Source organism: Panthera pardus, unplaced genomic scaffold, assembly GCF_024362965.1.
Source record: "Panthera pardus isolate Hobbes unplaced genomic scaffold, ASM2436296v1 HiC_scaffold_25, whole genome shotgun sequence".
Lineage (NCBI taxonomy): Eukaryota > Metazoa > Chordata > Mammalia > Carnivora > Felidae > Panthera > Panthera pardus.
The window spans coordinates 53,046,068-53,073,779 of NW_026526821.1; the positions used below are offsets into that span (position 1 = coordinate 53,046,068).

General features: G+C 42.2%; 1 protein-coding gene across 1 annotated transcript; it reads left to right on the forward strand.

The window, feature by feature from the left end:
• The first annotated feature begins 7,999 nt into the window (after positions 1-7,999).
• Positions 8,000-26,437, forward strand: LOC128773405 (uncharacterized). Its single transcript, XM_053889953.1, is given in 5 exon segments — positions 8,000-8,239; positions 22,640-22,898; positions 22,901-23,061; positions 23,063-24,991; positions 25,064-26,437. Coding segments are annotated over 5 exon segments (3,726 nt in total). The 3' UTR covers positions 26,201-26,437.
• The last annotated feature ends 1,275 nt before the right edge of the window (positions 26,438-27,712 follow it).

Here is a 27,712-nt window from a genome sequence, read left to right on the forward strand (position 1 = left end):
TTGTCTTAGCTATTGTGTGTTGTTAATGGGCCATAGGGTATTATCAGAGGGGTAGGGGAGCTAGGTTTACAATCCTGGGCCATCCCCTGTGGCCTATGCTTTCTCTCCTCTCTCAATAGCTCAATTCAGTTTTTTATGTTAATTACAGTCATGGGGGAAAAGAAAGAGAAGGAAATCAAAGTGCCATAGCTCTCAGTGCAACAATAACAAATGAACCTGAAAATTACTTGCAAGTAGCCAATATCATTTTATGAATAAATACCAACTCTTATGCAAATTACATGCAAATTACCTCCTCTAACTTGTGCAGCTGAGTATAATTCCTGGAAAACCCTGGGACAGCTGTCCTGTTTTCTGTGCTCCTGCTGGTAGGTGAACCACCAGTCAGAGGAAGTTACAATATCCATACTAACCCATAGCAGGCAAAAACTCTCCACTAATGATCAGGTTCATGGCACCCTCCTCTGGCCTAGAGCTTGACCCTGAAGACACTCTTTGCATCCCTTCTCATTCTATTCCTCCAAGGAATGTTAGGCAAGGAGGTACCACTGTCCACATTAAAAAGAAAGAACAAGGCTTTGGCCATAACATCAAGCCTATGAAGTTGATTCAGGCCAGAAGCAAACTGGTAGTTTGACTCAGTGTACTTAACGGATTTGACAATTTAGCATGAACACTCTGACTTAGAGCCCTGTGTAAACACTTCAGAGAAATGAATTCCAAAATCAGACATTCACTACAAGGTGCTCTTAATCGTGTATGTGTTTAAGTGAATAAAAAAATTCATAAGATAAATCATAGGAAGAAAATCATTCCTTAAAACATACCATATTTGTAAGCAACACCTCTACTAATGTTTAAGCTCCGAATTGTAATAAGTTTGCCCTTTAACGTCTGTGTACACTCAGTAAGCACACCATATGGAACAAAGTATGCGAATAGGGCCCCACAAGAAAATGTCTTTGCACAATAAAATAAGATTCACTACCTACAGGTGATTACTTTTCCTAAGATATATGTAAGCATTTTAAATGTTATGTAGTAATAATTTTGAGAAAGGGTGGCTCTTTCTTGCCATTTTTCACATGTGATCCAAAATTAACATGACAAATAAACACAGCAGAAAAGCAATATGAGTTGATTTCTCAGTGGTATGGTGTCCTGAATCAGCTACAGGAACAGATGCCCAGACTGAAGTTTGCAGGTAAGAAGTTTACAGTAAGAACTCTGGAGGGCAATGTGTATGGAACAGCATTGAGCTATGGTGCCAGATGCCTTCATACCAAAGGCCTACTGGTCCCACGGGGAGCTCTGGAGCTGGAATGAGCCTGCAGAGTTGCCCCATGTTGGAGCAGAGGGCTCAGGCCTTAAACCCTCCCATGAAGGAGACATCAAGTGCAGGCTGCCCACCAAAATTAGTCATAACCTTGGGCAAGGCAGCTCTTAATTGCTGTCAGAGAAGGCTCAATGGCAAACTGCCAGTTGTAATGACCCCCTTGCTGGGGAAATAAGTGCTCCCCATGTGAGGAGGAAGAGGAGGGTCTATGTGGTGCCCAACAGCATCTCCCATTCTTATACTTATGGGGGGTTAGGAAAGAGCTTCCTTTTTCTATGTCACAAGGGGAAAAAAGTGAAAGGTCTATAGTTTGCTTTTAGATAATTAATTTTTGCCCTATTTGCATTCATTTCTTTTAAAGCCTTTAAAATTGAGGTATAACTGACATATACTATTCTATTAGTTTAAGGTGAGCAACATGATGATTTGATATTTGTGAGCATTGCTAAATGATCACCACAATAAATAGAGTTAACATCCATCACCTGACAGTTACAGATTTGTTTTCTTGTGAGGAGAACATGTATTTTCTTAGCAATTTTCAAATATGCAACATGGTATTATTAACTATAGTTACCATGCTGAAAGTTGCATCCCCATGACTTACTTATTTTATAACTGGAAGTTGGACCTTTTGATCACTTTCATCCATTTCTCCCACCCGCTATTGCTCCCTCTGGCAACACTAACCTATTCTCTGTATCTATGAGCTTGTTTTTGATTTTGTTTTATTTATTTTTTTTTAGATTCCATATGTGAGATTATACCGTATTTGTCTTTTTGTGTCCGACTTATTTCACTTAGCATAATGCCTTCGAAATCTATCCACGTTGTCACAAATGGCAAGATTTCATTTTTTTTATAGCTGAAAAATATTCTGTTGTATTTGTGTGTGTGTGTGTGTGTGTGTCTCACATTTCCTTTTTCCATTCATCCATCAGTGGACACTTGAGCTGTTTCCATATCTTGGCTATTGCAAATAATGATGCAATATACATAGGGGTGTATATGCCCTTTTGAGCTAGTGTTTTCATTTTCTTCAGATAAACACCTGAAGAGGAATTTCTGGATCATATGGTGGTTCTACTTTTAATTTTTGAAGAACTTCCATACTGTTTTCCACAGTGGCTGCACCAGTTGGCATTCCCACCAACAGTGCACGAGGTTTCCCTTGTCTCCACATCTTCACCAACACTTGTTATTTCTTGTCTTTTTGATAATAGCCATTCTGACAAATATGAGGTGATACCTCGTGGTTTTGATTTGTGTTTCCCTGATGTTTAATGATGTTGACCATGTTTTCCTGTACCTGTTGGTCATCTCTATGCCTTCTTTGGAAAAATGTCTCTTCAGATCTTCTTCCCATTTTTAATCATATTTTTATTCTTTATTTTATTTTACATTTTGCTATTGAGTTATATGAGTTCCTTATATATTTTAGATATTAATCCCTTCTGACATATATGATTTTCAAATATGTTCTCACATTTTGTAGGTTGCCTTTTAATTTGGTTGATTTTATTTGCTGTGCAGGTTTTTTTTTGTTGTTTTTTGTTGTTGTTTTTTGTAGTTTGATGTAGTCCCACATTTTTATTTTTGCTTTTGTTGCTTTTGCTTTTAGTGTCAGATTTTTAAAAACTCATCACCAAGACCTACATCAAGGAGCTTCCCACTTATGTTTTCTTCTAGGAGTTTTGTGGTTTCTGTTGTGAACCAAACCTGAAGCCTATCCCTCTAACTGAAACTCTGGAACAAGTAAAAAGACCTCTTTCACAGAAGGACTGGCAGTGTGTTTCTGTTTCTGTACAGTGCCTTGATGATGGTAACTGCCAAGAACTTTCTGATTGTTACAATCCCACGGGATCCTGGAGCACAAGTTTTGCTGCCACCAGAGTCAAGCAATCAAGGGGTGTCCTTTGATTAGGAGAGGGACAGCTGGGTGGTAGCTGCAAAACTCAGGGTACCGGAAACCCATAAAACCTTTCTTCCATGAGATTGTGGTGCTCAGACGTGCAGCCGCAGGGAAGCAGCAAGATGGCACCCACCTGTTTCTGTCTCAGAGACAGATCTTCCAGCAGGTTTTAAATATGTCTCTTAAATAAACTGTCCCTCAGGCCAATTTTAATACCAGTAAGTGAATCACTTTCACATAAAGTCTGAGTGTAATTGGCTGCCTCTGAGCTGAGCCCTGTGTGAGCCTGAGCACAGGAGCCCTTATAAAGTCTTTCCTCAGATTGCTATATAGTCCTGTGGGACTCATGGGTGCAGCCTTCATTGGTTTTCAAAGCTAGATGTTTGGGGCATTCATTTCTCAGGTTCTGGTCTTAAAAGTTCGGGTGCATGATGGGTTCACACCCTTCACTCCTCAGGGAGAAGCTCCAGGTTTTGAATTCCTTCCAGTTGTGGGTCACCATGGGAAGTTTATGGCCAGATTGTGTCCCAGCCTCTCCTAATTACTTCAATGTGGTTTTTTTCCTTCTCATTTTCCTACTGTATATCATTACTCAGCCAGCCTTTAGGGTTTGTCCACAGGAAATTCTTCCATGTGTACCTATAGACTTATTGGGTCCATGGGGGCGGTGAGTTCAGGATATTCCTACATTGCCTTCTTGAACCAGAGCTTCATTTATTCTATTATAAATCTAAAAGCAAACATTTTATTTTTAAAGACTTTCTTGAAATAATTTATAATTATCCTTTAAAATTGTATTTAGCAGTTTGCACTGCTGGTGGGAATGCAAATTGGTGCAGCCACTCTTGAAAATAGTATGGAGATTCCTTAGAAAGTTAAAAATAGAACTACCCTATGACCCAGCAATTGCACTCTTAGGTATCTATCCAAGGGATACATGTGTGCTATTTCGAAGGGGTACATGCACCCCAATGTTTATAGCAGCACTGTCAACAATAGCCAAAGTATGGAAACAGCCCAAATGTCCATCAATGGATGAATGGATAGAGAAGATGTGGTATATATATGCAATGGAGTATTACTCGGCAATCAAAATGAATGAAATCTTGCCATTTGCAAGTACATGAATGGAACTAGAGGGTATTATGCTAAGTGAAATTAGTCAGTCAGAGAAAGACAAATGTCATATTACTTCACTCATATGAGGAATTTAAGATAAAAAACAGATGAACACAAGGGAAGGGAAGCAAAAATAATATAAAAACAGGAAGGGAGACAAATCATAACAGACTCTTAAATATAGAGAACAAAGGGTTGCTGGAGGGGTTGTGGGGGGTAGGAGATGGACTAAATGGGTAAGGGGCATTAAGAAATTTACTCCTGAAATCACTGTTGCACTATATGCTAACTAACATAAATGTAAATTAAATTATGTAAATTAAAAAATAAATACATTTAAAAAAATTGGATTTAGCAGTTTCTATCAATGTACACTAACAATAACTTTTCATGTTTTTAAAGATAAATAATAGTGATAATAGTGGCTAATACTGGATAGTATTGAGGTAACTTTTACTGGTTATATTTATGCTCCCAATTACATTTTTACATTATTACCTAAACGCTCTAGTACTTGACAGACAAAATGGGACAACATGTTAGTTTTACAGTGAATCCCTCCTATGGTGACAGACTTCCTCCCTAGTCCTAATCAGGTCTAGTCTGGCTCCTCCAAAAACAAAATAAAACAAACAAAAGGAATATTTAAACTCAATGATCTAAGATTTTGTTTCTAAAAGCTAGAAAAAAATTGTAAATTAAGCACAAAGTAAGTAGATGACAGGGAATAATATGAGTAGGAAAAGAAATCAATGAAATCAAAAAAAAAAAAAATGAGAGACAAACAATAGCAAAATAAACACAGCCAAAGTTTGTTTCTTTGGAAAGAATAAAAAAATTGATAAATCCCTAAAAGAATGAGTAAAAGTACTTAGCTTGTTTTATGAAGATAGATAACCCCGATACAAAAGCCTGATAAGGACATTTTGAGGAAGGGCACTTTATAAACCAATGTACCTCATGAAAACAAATTTGAAAATCTTCAACAAAATATTAGTAAGTAAAGTTCAGAACTTATATATTTGTATTTAATTGCATTTTTATTATGTGGACTATATACATGTTATGCTTTCATTTTTATTTGTTATGTAATAATAAATACGTGATATGCAGGCATACCTCAGAGACAATGTGGGTTTGGTTCGAGACCACCCATATAAAATCAAATACCATGATAAAGTGAATCAAGTGGCCTTTTTGGTTTCCCAAAAAAGCAAAATATTTTGGAAATCAAAAATATAAATAAAGTTATATTGACACTAAACTTTGGTCTATTAAATGTGCAATAGCATTGTGTGTGTGTGTGTGTGTGTGTGTGTGTGTGTGTCTTAATTTAAAAACACCTTATTGCTAAAAGTGTTAACCATCATCTGAGTTTTCACCAGGTTGTAATCCTTTTGCTGGCGTGGGGTCTTGCCTCCATGTTGATGGCTGCTGACTGGTCAGGGTGGTGGTTTCTGAAGGTTGGAGTGGCCACAGTAATTTCTTAAGACAAAAATGAAGTTTGTCACATCAGTTGACTCTTCCTTTCATGAACAACTTCTCTGTAGCATGTGATGCTATTTGATAGTATTTTGACTACAGTAGAAGTTCTATCAAAATTGGAGTCAATCCTCTCAGACCGAGCCGCTGCTTTATAAACTAAGTGCATGAAACATTCTAAATCCTTTCTTATCATTTAAGTAATCTTCACAGCGTCTTTACCAGGAGGAGATTTCATCTCGGGAAACCACATTCTTTGCTCATCCCTAAGAAGCAATGCCTCATCTATTCATGTTTGATCATAAGATTGCAGCAATGCAGTCCCAACTTTAAGCCCCACTTCTAATTCTAGTTCTCTTTCTATTTCCACCACTTCTGCAGTTAATTCCTCCACTGCAGTCACTTCCTCCACTGCAGTCTCAAAGCCCCTCAAAGTCATCCACAAGGATGGGAATTGACGTCCAAACTTGCTAATGTTATTTTGACCTCCTCCCATGAATCAGAAATGTTCTCAATGGTGGATTTTTTCCAGAAGAGACATTTGATTTTTTGCCAGGTTTTTGTTTTGTTTTGTTTTGTTTTGTTTTGTTTTTAATGAATAAAACCACTATGAACATTCACATACAAGTCTTTTTATGGATGTATGTTTTCATTTATCCAAGGCCTGCAAGTAAATAATTATGTATGCTTTCTTATGCTAATCCTTATCCTGATCCCCACAGAGGGGAGCCAAAAATAAGGAAGGATCACATCCACTGCCAAGATCTTGATTTCTAATAACCATTATCCAATAAAAAGAACCAAGTTTTCTTAGAGAAATGGCTGATTCTAAGATTGGAAAAGAAATATACAAGAAAAGCCTGAAGCATCTTGTAGTGTCAGAAGGTAAGGAAGTGTTCAATACACACGTGCAAACACACACACAGTGATTGAGATGTACCAAAGGGACATAAAAGCCAACATAAACAGTTCCCAATACTCAAATCTGCAATAATTTGAGCAAGAAAATAAAGTAGTATTGGATTATATTCAAAAGTATGAAATAAATAGTTATGAACGCATATTGATATAAACAAGTGATTGAATAAGTTGAATAAATACATAGGTGGGAAAAAGTACATCTTCCATGTAAAAGAATGCTAAATAATTTATGTAAACAGTCTCCCCTCCAGAAGGTGTAGCATTCACTTCATGCTCTTTTTTTAAAAAAATATTTATTAATTTTGAAAGCAAGAGAGAGCCCAAGGAGAGGAGGGGCAAAAGAGAGGGGAACAGAGGATCTGAAGCAGGCTCCATGCTGACAGCAGCAAGCTCAGTGCAGGGATGTAGGGTTCAAACTCATGAACCCATGAGATTGTGACCTGAGCCAAAGTCAGATACTCAACCTACTGAGCCACCCAGGTACCCCATTAACATCACACTGTTAATTGTAGGCTGCACTGTTGTTTCTTTCCAAAGAGTAAAATATAGAAAAGGAAAGAAAAATAAAAACTTTACAGTGAAGAAACCTGACTAGCACTGCCTAAGCCAAGTGATGAAAATTCACACAAACAATGATAACTCATATTGATAACATGTACCTTTACTATTATGAAATTAAAATGGAAATTTACCCTTGTAGTCTTCCCTCAAAAACCCCATGACCACACTTTAATGGTGAGGAACACATCAGACAAATCCTAACTGGGGGACATTTTACTAAACAACTGATCAGAGGGGAGGAGCCAAGATGGTGGAACAACATGGAAGTTTTTTTTGCATCTTGTGTCCATGAAATACAGCCAGATCAACACTAAACTATCCTGCACACTTAGAAAACTGATTTGAGGATCAACACAACAATCTACACAACCTGAACCACAGAAATCAGCAGGTATGTGGCCCGAACAGGTGAACTGGGGGAGAGAGAAGCCATGGAGGGCAGGGAGCTGTTTTGATTGTATAGAGGACAGAGATGGTGGGAGAGTACAGGAAAATCACCCCCCCAAAAGCAGCTGGAGAGAAAGTGGAAAAGTGAATAGAGTTGCAGGGACTGAACTGAAAAGGGAGAAAGGAGAAAGGGTTTCAATTCCACTAAGACTCTATAAACAGGAGGAGTGCAGAGTCTGAAACTCTGCAGCTCAATACCTGGTGGGTCTCTGGTGGGAAGGATGAGTCCCCAGGAGCAGAGTGAGGTCCAGGGGTCCTCCGGTCACAGGGGAGAGGTGGTTCTCCTACTAGGAGGATATTTGGTAGAGGATGGGCACCCACACCACAGGCAAAAGTGCCAGCAGACCCTGGAGAACAACCACATTCACTGGTGCTGGAAAAGGTCACTAAGGGTGAAGCTTAGTGCCAGATGTGCGCTGAGATTTTCCATAATCCCTGAAATGCTGCTGCTACACAGTCACGTGAGCATTTTCTGAGATAGGCTGGCACCCAGCTGCAGCCTCTGGGCAGCAGCAGCAGCACAGTCCCACAAATGTTCCTGGGTGCAGCCAGCATCTGGCCATTGCTTGTAAGACCCTCCCCCAGAAGGTCTGAGCAGGACAAAACCACACTCCCTCAGCAGTGAGGAGTTGGGAAACACAGCCATATCTGAGATGAAACTCAGGAGGGAGGTGCTGCCTGGCAACCTGATGGCTTGGTCATGGTCAGTGTAAAAGCAGGTAGTGGACAGAAGCCGAAGACAAAGGATGCGTGCATGATTGCTCATCCAGAACAGAGTTCTGATACTAGAGACTGGGTAGCTGGGTGACACCATTTTCACCCCTCTCGCGCATGCACATACACAACTACAAGCACCACAACTATCCACCCCAGTAAGCAAAGCAGCGCCATCTAGTGGACAACAGAGCCATTACATGAAGCCCTGCCCAACTAGGCCAACCTTGATCTTCAAAAACACCACAAGTCTGTCTGGCTGCTTACTTTATGGACTATACATTGCTTCATAGTTTGACTTGTAGGGGAAAACATTGTAATTTAAATCATATTTCAGTCTGTTCACTGGTCCATCTATTCAATTTTCTTCTTTCTTTTTTCTCTTTTTCATTTATTTTCTTTTTCTTGAATACAGAAAGATAAAAAATTTATTTTTATTTTCAATTTTTATTAAAAATATTTTCTTAATTTTTCTACTGTATTTTTAACTTCTTTGTAAATTTTTAAAATTCTATTTTATTTCCATCATTTCATTTTATTTCATTGTATTCATTTTTTTCAAATTTTCAAATGTTTTCCTTCCCCCTCCCTTTTTTTCTCTAATCTATCAATCTCCTTTCAACAAGCAGAATAGAACACACTTAGGATCTAGCATGATTTATTTTATTCTTTTGTGTGTGTGTTGTTTTAAATTTTATTTTTTTACCTTATTAATCCTTTTATTCCTTCAAAATGATGAAACAAATGAATTCACCCCAAAAGAAAGAGCAGGAAGAAATGACAGCCAGGGACTTAATCAACACAGATACAAGTAAGATGTCTGACCCAGAATTCAGAATCACGATAATAAGAATACTAGCTGGGGTCAAAAATAGTTTAGAATCATTCTCTGAGGAGATAAAAGAAGTAAAAACTAGTTGGATGAAATAAACAATGCTATAACTGAGCTGCAATCTTGAATGGATGCCATGGCAGCAAGGATGGTCGAGGGAGAATAGAGAATCAACGATATAGAAGACAAACTTATGGAGAATAATGAAGCAGAAAAAGAGGGAGACTAAGGCAAAGGAGGACGATTTAAGAATTAGAGAAATTAGTGACTCATTAAAAAGGAACAACATCAGAATCATAAGGGTTCCAGAAGATGAAGAAAGAGAAAAAGGGGTAGAAGGGTTATGTGAGCAAATCATAGAGGAAAACTTTCCTAACCTGGGGAAAGACACAGACATCAAAATCCAGGAAGCACAGAGGACTCCCATTAGATTCAACATAAACCGACCATTAACAAGGCATATCATAGTCAAATTCACAAAATACTCAGAAAAGGAAAGTATCATGAAAGCAGGAAGGGAAAAACAGTCCTTCACCTACAAGGGAAGACAGATCAGGTTTGCAGCAGACCTATCCACAGAAACTTGGCAGGCCAGAAAGGAGTGGCAGGATATATTCAGTGTGCTGAAGCAGAAAAATATGAAGCCAAGAATTCTTTATCCAGCAAGCCTGTCATTCAGAATAGGAGAGATTAGAAGTTTCAAAGACAAACAAACATTAGAGTCATCTGTGACCACTAAACCAGCCCTTCAAGGAATTTTAAGGGGGACTCTCTGAGGGGAGAAAAGACAGAAAAGAAAACCAAAAGCAACAAAAACTGTAAAGGACCAGAGAACACCACCAGAAACTCCAACTCTACAAGAAACATAATGGCAATAAATTCATGTCTTTCAGTACTCACTCTAGACGTCAATGGACTAATTGCTCCAATCAAAAGACATAAGGTAACAGAATGGATAAGAAAACAAGATCTATCTCTATGCTGTTTACAAGAGAGCCACATTAGACCTAAAGACACCTTCAGATTGAAAGTAAGGGAATGGAGAACCATCTAGCATGCTGATGGTTGACAAAAGAAAGCCAGAGTAGCCATACTTATATCAGACAATCTAGACTTTAAAATAAAGACTGTCACAAGAAATGAAGAAGGGCATTATATCATAATTAAGGGGTCTATCCACCAAGAAGAACTAACAGTTGTAAACATTTATGCTCCAAATGTGAAAGCACCCAAATATATAAATCAATTAATCACAAAAATAAAGAAACTCATTGATAATAATACCATAAGAGTAGGGGACTTCAACACCCCACTTACAATGATGGACAGATCATCTAAACAGAAAATCAACAAGGAAACAATGGCATTGAATGACACACTGACCAGATGGACTTAACAAATATATTCAGAACATTTCATCCTAAAGCAGGGGAATATACATTCTTCTCCAGTGTACATGGAACATTCTCTAGAATAGATCACATACTAGAACACAAATAATCCCTCAACAAGTACAAAAAGATCGAGACCATACCGTGCATATTTTCAGGCCAAAATCCTGTGAAACATGAAATCAACCACAAGAAAATATTTGGAAAGATAACAAATACCTGGAGACTAAAGAACTTGGATAAGTCAAGAATGAATGGGCTAACCAAGAAGTTGAAGAGGAAATTAGAAAGTACATGGAAACCAATGAAAATGGTAACATCACAGCCCAAAATCTCTGGGACACAGCAAAGATGGTTATAAGAGGGAAGTATATACCAATCTAAGCCTTCCAGAAGAAGGAAGAAAGGTCTCAGATACACAACTTAATCTTACACCTTGAAGAGCTGGAAAAAGAACAGCAAATAAGACCCAAAACCAGCAGAAGACAGGAAATAATAAAGATTAGAAATCAATGCTATTGAAACCATAAAAAAACAAAAACAAAAACAGTAGAACAGATCAATGAAATCAGAAGGTTGTTCTTTGAAAGAATTAACAAAATTGATAAACCACTAGCCAGTTTGATCAAGAAGAAAAAGGAAAGGACCCAAATAAATAAAATCAAGAATGAAAGAGGAGAGATCACAACCAACACAGAAGAAATACAAACAATAATAAGAGAATATTATGAGCAATTATATGCCAATAAAATGGGCAATCTGGAAGAAATAGACAAATTCCTAGAAACATGTAAATTACCAAAACTGAAACAGGAAGAAACAAAAAATGTGAACAGATAAACAACCAGTAAAAAAAAATCGAATTACTAATCCAAAATCTCCTGAAGAACGAGTCCAGGACCAGATGGCTTTCCAGGGGAATTCTACCAATCATTTAAGGAAGAGTTAACACCTATTCTCTTGAAGCTGTTCCAAAAATAGAACTGGAAGGAAAATTTCTAAGCTCTTTCTGTGAAGCCTTGATTCCCAAACCAGACAGAGACCCCACTAAAAAGGAGAACTATAGACCAATATCCCTGATGAACATGGACACAAAAATCCTCAACAACATATTAGCCAATTGGATCCAACAATACATTAAAAACATTATTCACCATGACCAAGAGGGTTTTACCTGGGATGCAGGGCTGGTTCAATACCCACAAAAAAATCAACGTGATTCATCACATCAGTAAAAGAAAGGACAAGAACCATATGATCCTCTCAATAGATGCAGAGAAAGCATTTGACAAAATACAGCATCCTTTCTTGATAAAAACCATTAAGAAAGTAGGAATAGAAGGATCATACCTCGAGATCATAAAAGCCATATGTGAAAGATCCAATGCTAATATCATCTTCAATGGGAAAAAACTGAGAGCTTTCCCCCTAAGGTCAGGAACAAGACAGGGATGTCCACCCTTGCCCCCGTTATTCAACATAGTATTGGAAGTCTTAGGCTCTGCAATCAGACAATACAAAGAAATAAAAGGCATCCATATCAGCCAGGAGGAGGTCAAACTTTCACTCTTCATACATGACATGATACCGTATTTGGAAAACCCAAAAGATTACACCAAAAAAACTGCTAGAATTGATCCATGAATTCAGCAAGTCTCAGGATATAAAATCAATGCACAGAAATTTGTTGCATTCCTATTTGCCAACAATGAAGCAACAGAAAGAGAAATCAAGGAATTGATCCCATTTACAATTGCACCAAAAACCATAAAATACCTAGGAATAAATTTAACCAAAGAGGTGAGAAATCTATACAATGAAAACTATAGAAACCTTATGAAAGAAATTGAAGAAGACACACAAAAAATGGGAAAATATACCATGCTCATTGATAGGAAGAACAAATATTGTTAAAATGATGATACTACCCAAAGCTATCTACATATTCAATGCAATCCTTATCAAAGTAACAACAGCATTCTTCACAGAGCTAGAACAAATAATCCTAAAATGTGTATGGAACCAGAAAAGACCCTGAATAGTCAAAGCAATCTTGAAAAAGGAAACCAAAGCAGGAGGCGTCACAATCCCAGACTTCAAGCTATACTACAAAGCCGTAATCATCAAGACAGTATGGTATTGGCAGAAGAACAGACACTCAGATCAATGAAACAGAATAGAGAACCCAGAAATGGACCCACAATTGTATGGGCAATTAATCTTTGACAAAACAGGAAAGAATATCCAATGGAATAAAGACAGTCTCTTCAACAAGTGGTGCTGGAAAAACTGGACAGTGGCATGCAGAAAAATGAACCTGGACCATTTTCTTACACTATACACAAAAATAAAGTCAAAATGGATGAAAGACCAATGTAAGGCAGGAAGTCATCAAATTCTTGAGGAGAAAGCAGGCAAAAACCTCTCTGACCACGGCCACAGCAACTTTTTACTCCACACGTCTCTGGAAGCAAGGGAAACAAAAGCAAAAATGAAGTACTGGGACTTAATCAAAATAAAAAGCATCTGCACAGCAAAGGAAGCAATCAGCAAAACTAAAAGGCAAACGATGGAATGGGAGAAGATATTTGCAAATGACATATCAGATAAAGTGTTAGTATCCAATATCTATAAAGAACTTATCAAACTCCACACCCAAAAAACAAATAATCCAGTGAAGAAATGGGCAAAAGACATGAGTAGACACTTATCCAAGGAAGACATCCAGATGGCCAACTGACACATGAAAAAATGCTCAACATCACTCATCATCCAGGAAACACAAATCAAAACCACAATAAGATACCACCTCACCCCTGTCAGAATGGCTAACATTAACAACTCAGGAAACAATAGATGTTGGCGAGGAGGCAGAGAAAGAGGATCTCTTTTGCACTGCTGGTGGGAATGCAAACTGGTGCAGCCACTCTGGAAAACAGTATGGAGATTCCTCAAAAAATTAAAAATAGAACTACCCTACGGCCCAGAAATTGCACTGCTAGATATTTATCCAAGGGATACAGGTATCCTGTTTCTAAGAGACACAGGCACCCCCATGATTATAGCAGCACTATCAACAATAGCCAAAGTATGGAAAGAGCCCAAATGTCCATTGATGGATGAATGGATAAAGAAGATGTGGTATATTTATACAATGGAGTATTACTCAGCAATCAAAAAGAATGAAATCTTGCCATTTACAACTATGTGGATGGAAGTAGAGGGTATTATGCTAAGTGAAATTAGTCAGTAAAGAAAGACAAATATATGACTTCACTCATATGAGAACTTTAAGATAAAAAACTGATGAACATAAGGGAAGGGAAGCAAAAAGAATATAAAAACAAGGAAGGGGACAAAAACATAAAAGACTTAAATATGAAGAACAAACAGAGGGTTACTGGAGAGGTTGTGGGATAGGGAATGGGCTAAATGGATAAGGGGCATTAAGGAATCTACTCCTGAAATCATTGTTGCAATATATGCTAACTAACTTGGATGTAAATTTTTAAAAAAATTAAATTTAAAAAAAAAGAAAAAAAAACTAAACAACTAATCAGTAGTTTTCAACACCAGCAAGGTCATCAAAAACAAGGAATGTCTAAGCACCTATAACAATCTATAAAAGTCCCAGGAGACATGATACTAAATGTAAGCAGTGTCCTAAAACCAAAATTTTTCAAAAGGATAGTAGACAAACACTAAGGAAATATGAATAAAGTATTTTAGTTAATAATATGTATCAATATTGCTTTGCTAATTGTAACAAGTGTAACACAGTGATATAAAATGTTTAATAGGGGAAACTGGGTATGGGTTTATAGAAACTCTGTACTATTTTACTGTTTTTTTTTCTTTAAATCTAAAATTATTCTAAAATTAAAAATTTACTTAAAACATAAAGAAGGAAAAACTGGATATATTTTAAACTCCTTCTTTACCAATATATCTTCGTCACCTAAATGATAGGATAAATTTAGAAACTTAAAAAAAGTGTCATGAATCCCTTCCATTCAAGTACTGGGTTTGATTCACTTCGGATATAACTAGATTGGGGAGCCAGGGTGGCTCAGTCAGGTAAACGCCAGACTTTGGTTCAAGTCATGATCTCATGGTTCATGGGTTCAAACCCCACATCAAGCTTGATGCTGTCTGTCTGTCAGTGCAGAACCTGGAGCCTGCTTCAGATTCTGTGTCTCCCTCTGTCTCTCCCTCTCCCCTACTCACACTTTGTCTCTCTCTGTCTCTCAAAAAAGAATAACCATTAAAAATATGTTAAAAAAAAACAAATATAATGAGATTGTAACAGAGGAAAAATATTTGTTGAATTAGTTAACTTCTTGAGTATCTGGTTTGAGGACTTGTCCCACATGCAATTCACCTTATTAAGGTTGATAGGTCCACAAAATAACAAGCAAGTCATAAAATCAAGCTCATGTCATAAAATTGCATACAATATGGAGAAGTGTTTTGCATTGCATTTAAGCAACTTTTTAAATGCTATTTTAAACAGTAAGTGTTGATTATGTTGAGAGGAAGATATTAATGTTGACCAACTTTGTAGGGCAAGAATTAGTCAAGGAGATATAAGAAGACATAGATATTGAGAGATTAAAAAATTTGAGGGGCAGCTGGGCAGCTCAGATGGTTGAGCATCTGACTTTTTTTTTAAAGAAAATCAACCAGTTTTCCTTCTCTTTTTATTATTTATTTTTGAAGGAGAGAGAGAAAGAGACAGAGAGCAAGTGGGGGAGGGGCAGAGAGAGAGGGGACATGGAACCTGAAGCAGGCTCCAGACTCTGAGTTGTCAGCACACAGCCTGACCCGGGGCTCAAACTCTTGAGCCACGAAATCATGACCTGAGCCAAAGTCAGACACTTAACTGACTGTACCACCCAGGGGTGCCCTGAGCATTCGATTCTTGATTTAAACTCAGGTCATGATCTCATGGTCTTGAGATTGAGCTCCGGGTCAGGCTCCATGCTCTGACAGTGCTGAGCCTGCTTGGGATTCTCTATCTCTCTCTTTATGCCCCCTCCCCTGCTTTCTCTCACGCTTTCTCTCTCTCTCAAAATAAACAAAAAAATTGGGGGCATCTGGGTGTCTCATTTGAGCGTCCTAGACTCTTGATTTCAGCTCAGGTCATGATCTCAGGGTTTGTGAGATCAAGCTCCATCTGTGCACTGATTGTGTGGACCCTGCTTGGGATTCTGTCTTTCTCCTTCTTTCTGCCCCTCTTTTGTGTGAGCACATGCATGTGTGCACTCCCTCTCTTTCTCTCAAAATAAATAAATAAACTTAATAAAAACTGAAAAATGGAGAAAGGGAGACTGTCCCTTTACACTGCTTGAGAATAAGCAAGAAAATAAGTATGGTCTTTCCTTGTTCGGGAAGCAGGAAAGAAAATGTGAGCCTCACATTATGCAAACAAGTTGAAAAGAGTGAAACAGTCTAGATCTGATACAAATTAGCAGTCTAGAAATAGTATTGGTCTTGAACAGAGAAGCAGCAGCAAGGAGCTGTGTTTAGAAAAAAATCTAGAAGATAGGCATTGGGTGTAGAGTGAGACAAGGTGGAAGATATCGGGAGGTTGCTAGGATACAGGACAAGTACGAAGGGAGAGGTCGAGGCAGATCTGACAGATGGCAATGCATAACTCAAGTGGAGATCACAGTGACTTGGAGCTAGTGATGGAAATACGGATGGCAGAAGACATATATATATTTACGTATAAAATATACTGTAAGCCTGAGTAACTAGCAGAATGTTCATAACATTCTCCAATTTGTATAGTCATTGACTTCCTCATTCAAAGCAAATTATGTCAGAAATGTGAAAAAAAATGGGATGGATTGCTTCCTTAAGGGGGTAAGGTAATGAGTTCAGTTTGATTCCTTGACAAATCTTGAAAAATTAGCAAGGGTTTAAAGAAGAAGAGCTCAGAAACAGTTTTGAATCGTATAGTTTATTCCTAGAAGCTTCTTAAAGAAATACTTTGAAATGTGTAAGAAATTGTGGTTTCACTCTCTTTGGCTCATGTTCTAAGGTTTACTGAATTCCTGTAAAGTAAAATGACTCGGAAATATGTCTTCTTTAAAAGTGATTAAGGCCACTAGATAGCAATGTGAGATGAGTTAGACTAGTGCTTAGCTTGTTAAATGAAATGTAAGTGAAACATGACCTAAATCTTCTCCAAGTTCATGACTGAGTTTGTCCATGTGTTTCTTTCATCTCCTGGGGCGTTTAACCCGATTTTTCTGCCCATAGCTTTAAATTCTTTTTTTTCATTTGGATTTTCCCCAAAATTCATCACTGAGATGACCTTAAAGGCAGGGCTTACTGTGCCAGGCCATGAAACTGGGTTATAGAATTGCAAAGAATGAGCACCTTGGGGGATATCATTCCTGACATTGTGACTCAGGGACAATGTTGTGTAGATGTTCAAGAGAAAGTATTTTTAGGCTTTTTCCTTGAAATTTATATCATCTTATGGAGGAATTAGATCAAAGACCATTAACTGAAGGAGAAATCTGAATTAGAATAAGTTGAAACAAATACTTATATATGTATACACACATATCCATAGGTAATGAGGTAATGAAACAATTTTCAGTAAGCAGAGAAGAGTATATAAATCCAAAGTGAATATTGTTAATTTAGTCCAAGGGACAGATAAAGAATCATTTTTTTAAGTTATAATGTCCCTAAACTTTCAACGTAACGTCCCGTATATCCAACAGGAAAAAATAAAGTTTTGTAACTGACTGAAATTTAGTACAATGTGAAAATTGAGACGATATGAGTCAGTGATGAAAAGGGGGGAACATAATGGTAGTTCTACATGAGAGCAGTGCACAGTTACTTCACAGGTGCAAGGAGGAGGCTGGAGAAGGAGCCAGCCCTCTCCAGGGACAGACTTAGTGGTCTGGTACTCAGTTTCGAGAACAGAGCACTGCTTCCCACCCTGAGTGTGCCTGGGAATCACGTGGGGCACCGGAGTGTCTGTCTGGTTCCGATGGTCACTGGAGGGCCCAAACTACATTTCTAAGTCTTCCTCCCCCCACACGATGTGTTGCAGTAGCAGTCCATCAGGGCGCCAACCTCACTTAAATAGTCCCACCCTTGCAATTTTTCACCCTGTAGAACTAGGGGCAGAGTCCAACAGTCTGTACTTCTGACATGTTTCCAGGTGATGCTGGTCCAGGAAGCACACTTCCAGAACAACTGCTTCAAAATCTTAAGCAGACTATAAATCATGCAACTTCAGGTACATTATGTCACAATTACAAGTCTTAATTTCTCTATTGTAAAATAGGGAACATGATAGGATCTAATCTATTAGGGTTGATATGAGGATCTAATGATCAGCTAGGAATCTGCCAACCACAGTCCACATCTGACCCATTGCCTATTTTGGTGCCAGTGTGAGCTAACAATGGTTTCTATAGTTTTGATGGGCTGCTTATAAGAAGAGGAAGAAGAGGGGAAGGAGGAAGTGAAGGGGGAATAGGGGAAGAAGGGGATAGGAAGGGGAGAGGAAGGAAGGGGAAGAAGGAGAGGGGGAGGAAGGGGAGGGGGAAAGGAGGGAAGGGACGAAAGGGAAGAAAAAAGGGGAGGAGGCGACAGGAGAAGTGAGAGGAGGAGGGAGAGGGGAGGGAGAGGAGAGGGAGGGGGAGGGTGGAGGGAGGGTGAGGGGAGGGGAGGGGGGAGGGAGGAGGGAAGCAGCAGCAGCAACAGAGACTGCATGTGGCTACAGGCTAAAAAAATTTACTACTTGGGATTTGGAAAAAGAAATCATTGCCTCCTGAGTTACAGCTCATAAAGAATATAGAGGCATCCATAATACTACCATCAATTCGTTATCAGTGATGAATGTTTGTTGTCATTACATTGAATCCCCTTTTACTTAAGTCTGTTTTTCCCATGTAGCCCAAAGTGGAATATTTCCTGCTCACTTACACAGTTCATAAAGGCAGCCTATGGAAGGGGTAAACACTGATCTGGTAATAATCATAATGATAACAATAACAACGGTAGGAGTAATAATAGACGAGGAACTGAGGTGACTTGATTACTGTCCCTTTAACTGTTTGGATTAGGGAGTAAAAATATGTGTTTTTACATATCAAAAATGATGTTTCTGGGGCGCCTGGGTGGCTCAGTCGGTTAAGCGTCCAACTTCAGCTCAGGTCACAATCTCGCGGTCCGTGAGTTCGAGCCCCGCGTCGGGCTCTGGGCTGATGGCTCAGAGCCTGGAGCCTGCTTCCGATTCTGTGTCTCCCTCTCTCTCTGCCCCTCCCCCATTCATGCTGTGTCTCTTTCTGTCTCAAAAATAAATAAATGTTAAAAAAAATTAAAAAATGATGTTTCTGCTTCAAAACAATTTTATCATCCCACATTAGGAAAAGCCCTTCCAGCTCTTTGGAATTGTCCTCAGAGCCTTGGGACAGTCTTTGAAATATCCTCCATGATGGCATGTCTCTCTTTTCTGAAGGTGGAGGCATTATCATATTTAAAACATAGGAATTGCTTAAAACCAAGTTTGTTTCCAAATATCACATGAAGAAGATAAGGGAAGATCACATTAGGAAATGTGGGATAACATCTAGAAAACCAGGCAACTCCTAAAACATTTTTAAAAATGTTTCAGGCAATAACAGCTGACTAGCACTGTGCCTGGTGTCCCACTACAATGTCTCAGGAAGGACTGCTGTGATTGCAAGACAGAGGGACACCATTCTCTCATTCACTCATGCCTTCATTTAGCAAACACTTCATTAGCGTTCTCCAGAGAAACAGAGCATTTATTTTACAGGCAGACGTTTATTATAAAGCATTGGTTTATATGGTTATGGAGGCTGGCAAGTCCAAAATCTGCACACAGTGCACAGGCAGACTAGAGACCCAGGGAAGAGCCTAGTGTATAGTTCAAGTCTGAGTGCTATTTGCTGGCAGAATTCTTTCTCACTGGGGGATGTCAGCCTTTTTTTCTACTCAGGCCTTCAACTGCTTAAATAAGGCCCACCCACATTATGGAAGACAACCTGCTTTACTAAAAGTCCACCAATTTACTCATGGATCTCATCCAGATCCCCTCTCACAGAAACATCCAGAATAAAGTTTAACCAAATATCTGGGCACTAAGGTCCAGCCAAGTTGAGACATAAAACTAACCATCATAGAGACCCGACTTTTGCCAAATGTAAGTGAATGAATAGAACAGTCTCTTTCTCTGATGAGTTCACATCCTCAAATATTAAATTGTATTTTGTCTGAACTTTGGTGGCAGGTTTTGAACCCTTTTGACAGTCCAGGTAAAGCTATGAACTTCTTCTTTGCAGAATACACATACGCACAAACCTCTGCTTATAATTTCAGGCATGGTTATTGAAAGGGCAGGCCTACGCCGGCCAACTCCATCTTGTTCTGTGTTCTCCACCTTGAGTGACTATGTCCCCGACATGACCCCTTTTCCAGGAAAATCACAGAAACCTCAGACCACGCCTCCTCCCCTTGAGTAACCTCCCGCTCACCCGTTCAAACTTCCTGATCAAAACACGCCCAGCGACCTGCGTAACGGGACTCCGACCCTTCCCCAGCCAATCGGCCGAGGCCACGACCCTTCCCCAGCCAATCGGCTGAGGCCACAGCCATTACCTCACCAACTGCCCCTAGACCCCTATAAAACCTTTGTGCTTTTGAAACTCGCTCTCTCTCCCTGGTATCTCACCGCTGCGTCGGTGCAGGTAGGGGATTGAGCTCGAGCTAGCTCGAATAAAGGTTCTTTTGCTTTTGCATCAGAGTCGGCTCCCTAGTGGTCTTTGGGGATCACTAATTCTGGGCATAACATTTGGGGGCTCGTCCGGGATCCCCAAGACCCCCGAGGGACCCCCGACCTGGAGAGCCTGACTGGCCACGGTTAGTGTCTGTCTGTTTGTTCTGTCTTTTCTGTGTGAGCTCATTTCTGGAATTCTGGTAGTGCCCGATGCGGTCTAAGTGGACGCACTGGAGGACCACGGGCCGGGAGTTTCGGAAGACGTTCTGATTCTCCCTTCTGGAGGGACGTGGAATCCCCTCAAAGGTCTGAGACGAAGCGGGTCGCTCCCGCTGGTCAGCGTGAGGCCGTCATCTTTGGAGGGACGTGGAATCCCCTCATCGGTTTTGGAGGGACGTGGAATCCCCTCATCGGTTTTGGAGGGACGTGGAATCCCCTCAAATGTCTAAGCTAGCTTTCAGTTTTGCTTCCATGGAGTTGGAAGACTTTCTAGGGGCCCTCTGTTTGTCTGTTTTTGTGTTTCTCTGTTTTGTTCTGTGGACTTACTGGACGGACGTTATGGGACAGACTCAGACTACTCCTCTAAGTATTATGATTGATCACTTTAAGGATGTGAGGGGAAGAGCTAACAACCTCAGTGTGGAAGTCAGAAAGGGTCGGTGGCAGTTTTTTTGTTCTAGCGAGTGGCCAACTTTCAATGTCGGATGGCCACCAGAGGGGACCTTCGACCTCCCTACCATCCACCGAGTCAGGAGTATCATCTCTCGGCCTAAGATGGGCCATCTTGATCAGCTCCCTTACATTATCACTTGGCAGGACCTTGTAGAAGACCCACCCTCTTGGCTTAAGCCCTTCCTAGCCCCGCTCCCTCTGGAGCCAAAACCCATTCTTGCTTTGCAGGGGACAAAGAAGAAGAAAAGTCTTATCCAGCCTTCAGCACCCCTCTACCCTGTCTTACAGGGGGGTACTGAAGAAGAATTAATTTTTCCTCCCCCGTATAACCCCTCTAGGATGCCGGAAGAACACCATCCTCCCCCTCCGGGGGAGGCAGACGCTGTTCCGAGAGCGGGAGGCGGAAACGCTCCAGTGGGAAGCCTGCCCTTTACCAGACAAAGGGCTCAGAGGAAGCAATCCGCCTCCGCCGCCGACTCCACTATTCTTCCCCTGTGAGCCACTGGACCCCCAGACAAGGGGAATCAGCCCTATCACTATTGGCCTTTCGCCACTAGTGACCTCTACAATTGGAAAGCTCAGAATCCTAAGTTTTCTGAGAAACCGGCAGGGATTATTGATTTATTAGACTCTGTTCTTTTTACCCATCAGCCCACGTGGGACGATTGCCAGCAGCTTTTGCAGGTCCTGTTCACGACTGAAGAAAGAGAAAGAATCCTCAATGAGGACCGAAAACTAGTTCCGGGCACACCCGGGAATCCCACCACCAACCAGGCTCAGATAGATGCCTCCTTCCCCTTAACTCGGCCCCAGTGGGATTTCAACACGGCAGAAGGTAAGGAGAGGCTCCGGGTCTACCGCCAGACTCTAATGGGGGGTCTCCGAATGGCTGCTAGAAAGCCAACCAATTTGGCCAAGGTAGGAAATGTACAACAGGGAAAAGATGAATCTCCGGCTGCCTTTTTAGAACGGATCATGGAGGCATTCCGTACCTATACCCCCATGGATCCAGAGGCTCTGGAAAGCAAGGCAGCTGTTATCATGACCTTTGTAAACCAATCGGCCATAGACATTAGGAGAAAATTACAGAAAATAGATAGACTAGGAGAAAAAAGTCTGCAGGACTTACTGGTGGTAGCCGAAAAGGTATATAACAACCGGGAGCCTCCTGAGGACAAGCAGGCTCGCACCATGGCGGCTGCCAGCAGTAAGCAGACTCGAGACCTGGCCAGAATACTACTAGCTACCACTGCTGACTCCCCTGAGGAACGAGACCGCCATCTCTGGCAGCTGGCAGACGACGCAAGAAAAGGTAAAAGAACCACCAAGGGGGGGGCAGCAGAGGCTGCAGAAGGATCAGTGCGCATACTGCAAGGAGATAGGGCATTGGGCCCGAGATTGTCTGAAAAGGGCCGGCGGGAAAGGAAGCAAGACTGATCGAGTAAAAGTCCTAGAGCTAGATGAACTAAGTGATTAGGGGAGTCGGGGTTCGGACCCTCTCCCCGAACCCAGGGTAACTCTTAAAGTGGAGGGGACCCCTGTTGACTTCCTTGTCGACACCGGAGCACAACATTCGGTCCTCCGCACCCCACAAGGAAAACTAGCCAGCAAGAAGTCCTGGGTACAAGGGGCAACTGGTATGAGCCAGTATTCATGGACTACCCGAAGAACAGTAGATTTGGGAACGGGCCGGGTATCCCACTCCTTTATGGTAATACCAGAATGCTCCTACCCGCTACTTTCAGACAAGGGGGGCCTCAGGTCACCGATGGCAAGGGCCACCCCATCCAGGTCCTGACCATGAAACTGGAGGATGAATACCTCCTCCACCAGGAGGCGCTCCCGAGAGAGGATAATATAGACAGATGGCTACAAGAATTCCCCTCGGTTTGGGCAGAGACGGGGGGGGATGGGACTAGCCGCTCATAGGACCCCAGTCCTGGTAGAGCTCAAGCCAGGCGAGAGTCCAGTAAGGATCAGACAATACCCCATGTCTCAGGAGGCCCGGAAGGGGATCCAGCCACACATCCGGAGACTACGAAGCCTAGGGGTACTAGTTCCTTGCCAGTCTGCCTGGAACACCCCCTTACTGCCGGTCAAAAAGCCTCACACAAATGACTACCGACCGGTACAAGACCTCCGGGAAGTAAATAAGAGGGTCGCGGACATACACCCAACTGTTCCCAACCCATATACTCTCTTGAGCTCCTTGGCGCCCTCCAGGGTCTGGTATACTGTACTAGATTTAAAGGACGCCTTCTTCAGTCTGCCGCTGGCACCCCAGAGCCAACCCCTGTTCGCCTTCGAGTGGCATGATCCGGAGGAGGGCTATAGTGGGCAACTCACCTGGACACGGCTACCTCAGGGATTCAAAAATTCACCCGCCATCTTTGACGAGGCACTACACGAGGACCTGGGTGAGTACAGAAGGGAGCACCCTGGCCTCACCCTTCTACAGTACGTAGATGACATCCTGATTGCTGCCGACATGGCCAAAGACTGTGAGCGAGGGACCCAGGACCTGCTGGCTACCCTGGGGGCCTTAGGGTACCGGGCATCCGCGAAGAAGGCTCAGATATGCAGGGAGAGGGTAAGTTACCTGGGATATATCCTGGAGGGCGGACAGCAGCGGTTATCAGATGCCAGAAAAGAAACTGTCCTAAAGATCCCTACTCCCACCTCCCGAAGAGAAGTGAGGGAATTCCTAGGATCAGCCGGCTACTGCCGCCTCTGGGTTCCAGGTTTTGCTGAGATTGACAGGCCCCTATATGAAGCTACCAAAGAGGGGAAAACATTTAAATGGACTGAAAAAGAAGAAATTGCCTTTAATCGGTTAAAAAAGGCCCTCCTAAGTGCCCCAGCCCTGGGCCTACCAGACATTACGAAACCCTTCCACCTCTTTGTAGACGAACATAAGGGAATAGCAAAAGGGGTTCTAACTCAAGCCTTAGGCCCCTGGAACCGCCCAGTGGCTTACCTGTCTAAGAAACTAGACCCAGTGGCTGCCGGCTGGCCGCCATGCCTAAGAATTATTGCGGCGAAAGCACTCCTAGTCAAGGATGCAGACAAACTGACCCTAGGACAGGAGATCTGGATCACGACCCCACACGCCATTGAAGGGGTCCTGAAACAGCCTCCTGATAGATGGATGAGCAATACACGTATGACTCGTTACCAGAGCCTCCTACTCAACCCTCCACGAGTGCGGTTCCATCCCAGTGCAGCCCTCAATCCTGCAACCCTGCTGCCCGACCCTGACCTAGGTGCTCCACTACATGACTGTGCGGGAATCCTGGAACAAGTACATGGATTCCGGATGGACCTGACCGACCAGCCCCTCCCCGATGCCGAGGCTACTTGGTTCACTGATGGCAGCAGCTTTGTGGGAGATGGACACAGGTATGCGGGTGCAGCGGTGGTCACCGAAACGGACACCGTATGGGCGGAGGCTCTACCCTCCGGAATGTCAGCCCAGCGAGCGGAGCTCATAGCCCTCACCAAGGCGCTGATGCTGGGAGCTGGAAAACGGCTTAACATCTACACAGACAGCCGTTATGCATTTGCCACAGCTCATATTCATGGGGCAATTTATCAGGAGAGGGGGTTACTGACGGCAGAAGGACGGACTATAAAAAATAAGCAGGAGATACTTAACCTGCTTACGGCCTTATGGCTTCCTGCCAAGCTAGCCATTATCCACTGCCAAGGGCACCAAAAAGCTGATAACCCAGTAGCTAGAGGTAATCGAAAGGCTGACCAGGCAGCCAAGGCAGTAGCCCTTACTCCAGTCCCCACCATGACCATACAACTACCGGACCCGGGAGACCCAGTTTTACCAGACCAGCCCAAATACTCCCAGGAGGAGTTACAGCGGATCAAGAAACTCCCCATGGCCCAGGAGATAAAGGGATGGTGGTATACACCTAACAAGGAGCTCGTGCTGCCAGACCGGCTCGGAGTCTCAATATTAGAGCACATGCATCGGTCTACTCACATGGGGGCCCGAAAATTAAAAGACTTAATCCGACATGCCAGAATCAAGATTCACCAACAGGACACCAAAATAGAGCAAGTTATATCTGCCTGCAAGACCTGCCAACTCACCAACGCGAGAGCCACATCAAATAAAAAAGGAACCAGGCTCAGAGGCACCAGACCGGGAGCCCAATGGGAAGTCGACTTCACTGAAGTCAAACCAGGAAAGTATGGTTATAAATATCTTTTAGTATTTACAGACACCTTCTCTGGCTGGGTGGAGGCATACCCAACCAAGCACGAAACGGCTCAGACGGTGGCTAAGAAGCTACTAGAAGACATCTTACCCAGGTATGGTTTTCCTGCCATGGTAGGATCAGACAATGGACCAGCTTTTATCTCGCAGGTAACACAGGCAGTAGCCAAGGCGGTGGGGGCAAACTGGAAATTACATTGTGCTTATAGGCCCCAGAGCTCAGGACAGGTAGAAAGAATGAATAGAACCCTAAAAGAGACCCTTACCAAATTAACCATGGAGACTGGCGGGGACTGGGTGACTCTCCTACCTTACGCCCTTTACCGTGTTAGAAACACTCCTTACACTCTGGGTTTTACTCCCTACGAGATCATGTTTGGCAGGCCACCCCCTGTTATTCCCAGCCTTCGAGCTGAACTTCTTGCAGAGTTTAAAGATCAAGAACTTTTTCTTTCCTTGAGAGGGCTCCAGAGGGCGCACGAGGACATTCGGCCGCACCTCCATGCCATCTACGAGGCTGGCCCAACCCCGACACCTCATCAGTACAGGCCGGGAGACTGGGTCTACGTCAAGAAGCACCACCGAGAGACTCTCGAGCCGCACTGGAAGGGACCCTACATCGTGGTGTTGACAACCCCCACCTCTCTCAAGGTAGACGGCATCGCGACCTGGGTCCATCACACCCACGTTCGGCCAGCGGACCCCTCCTCGATCCGGAAGGACTTCGTCACGCGATGGGCCATCAGTCGGGACCAACACAACCCGCTCAAGCTCAAGCTCAAGCTACAGCGCATTCGACCCACCTAATATTGGTAACTCTGTTAACTCTGCTTGTCATTGCTCATGCTGCTGGGAGTCCCCACGCCCCCCAAAACATCACCTGGCAGATCACAGATACCAGCTCGGGGACAATACTTAATCAGACCTCCCAGAGCCACCCCAGGGACACATGCTTCCCAGAACTTAGTGTAAACCTCCAAACTCTGTTCCCCTTGTCACCATAAATGCAGCCGGTCCCATGATTGGGTCCGTAAGTTACATGACAAGGGGGGAATGGAAGGGCTGGCCTACGCAGGCCGACTCCATCTTGTTCTGCGTTCTCCACCTTGAGTGACTATGTCCCCGACATGACCCCTTTTCTGGGAAAATCACAGAAACCTCAGACTGCGCCTCCTCCCCTTGAGTAACCTCCCGCTCACCCGTTCAAACTTCCTGATCAAAACACGCCCAGCGACCTGCGTAACGGGACTCCGACCCTTCCCCAGCCAATCGGCCGAGGCCACGACCCTTCCCCAGCCAATCGGCTGAGGCCACAGCCATTACCTCACCAACTGCCCCTAGACCCCTATAAAACCTTTGTGCTTTTGAAACTGGCTCTCTCTCCCTGGTATCTCACCGCTGCGTCGGTGCAGGTAGGGGATTGAGCTCAAGCTAGCTCGAATAAAGGTTCTTTTGCTTTTGCATCGGACTCGGCTCCCTAGTGGTCTTTGGGGATCACGAATTCTGGGCATAACTGTTATATACACGGCCATCTTAAAGGGAGCTTTCTGTGAGTCACACGTCCCCACAGGTGCACGCTGTGATATGTGTGTTTGTGTTTCTATGCTCAGAGGGTTTGCTTCCTAGCCAGCTCTTGAAGATATAGTCTCAAACAGTCATGCATTTATTTTAGATACAGGCTAAACATTTCAATGACATTTATTATTGGGATTTTTAAAGGCTGTCAGATGAAGGATCTTTTAATAAATAAAGGATCTCTCTAGTAGATTTAATATTGTTAAAATCTCTGAATATCTGTCAAGTGAAAAGATGTTGTGACATTTTCTAATACTCTTATTTCATTTGAAACACAGCTCAGATGTGATTGTTTCTTGGTACTTGAGTCTGCAGCCTATGTATCTATAAAGGCACTTTTAACTCTTATTATGTTTTAGTCAAATGGTTATTGTCTAATTTCTCATAAAAAAGGTTTAACTGCGTACTCCATTTAACCATATTTTTAAAGAGCATACATATATTTATGAAATCATTGCCTCCTTAATTGATAAATATAACTATATTTCTTTTTATTATAAATATAAGAATATGTGCATGTCATTACTAACCTAAGCTTGTTGGCCAATGAAAGGGTGGGCCTACGCCGGCCGACTCCATCTTGTTCTGTGTTCTCCACCTTGAGTGACTATGTCCCCGACATGACCCCTTTTCCGGGAAATTCACAGAAACCTCAGACTGCGCCTCCTCCCCTTGAGTAACCTCCCGCTCACCCGTTCAAACTTTCTGATCAAAACACGCCCAGTGACCTGCGTAACAGGACTC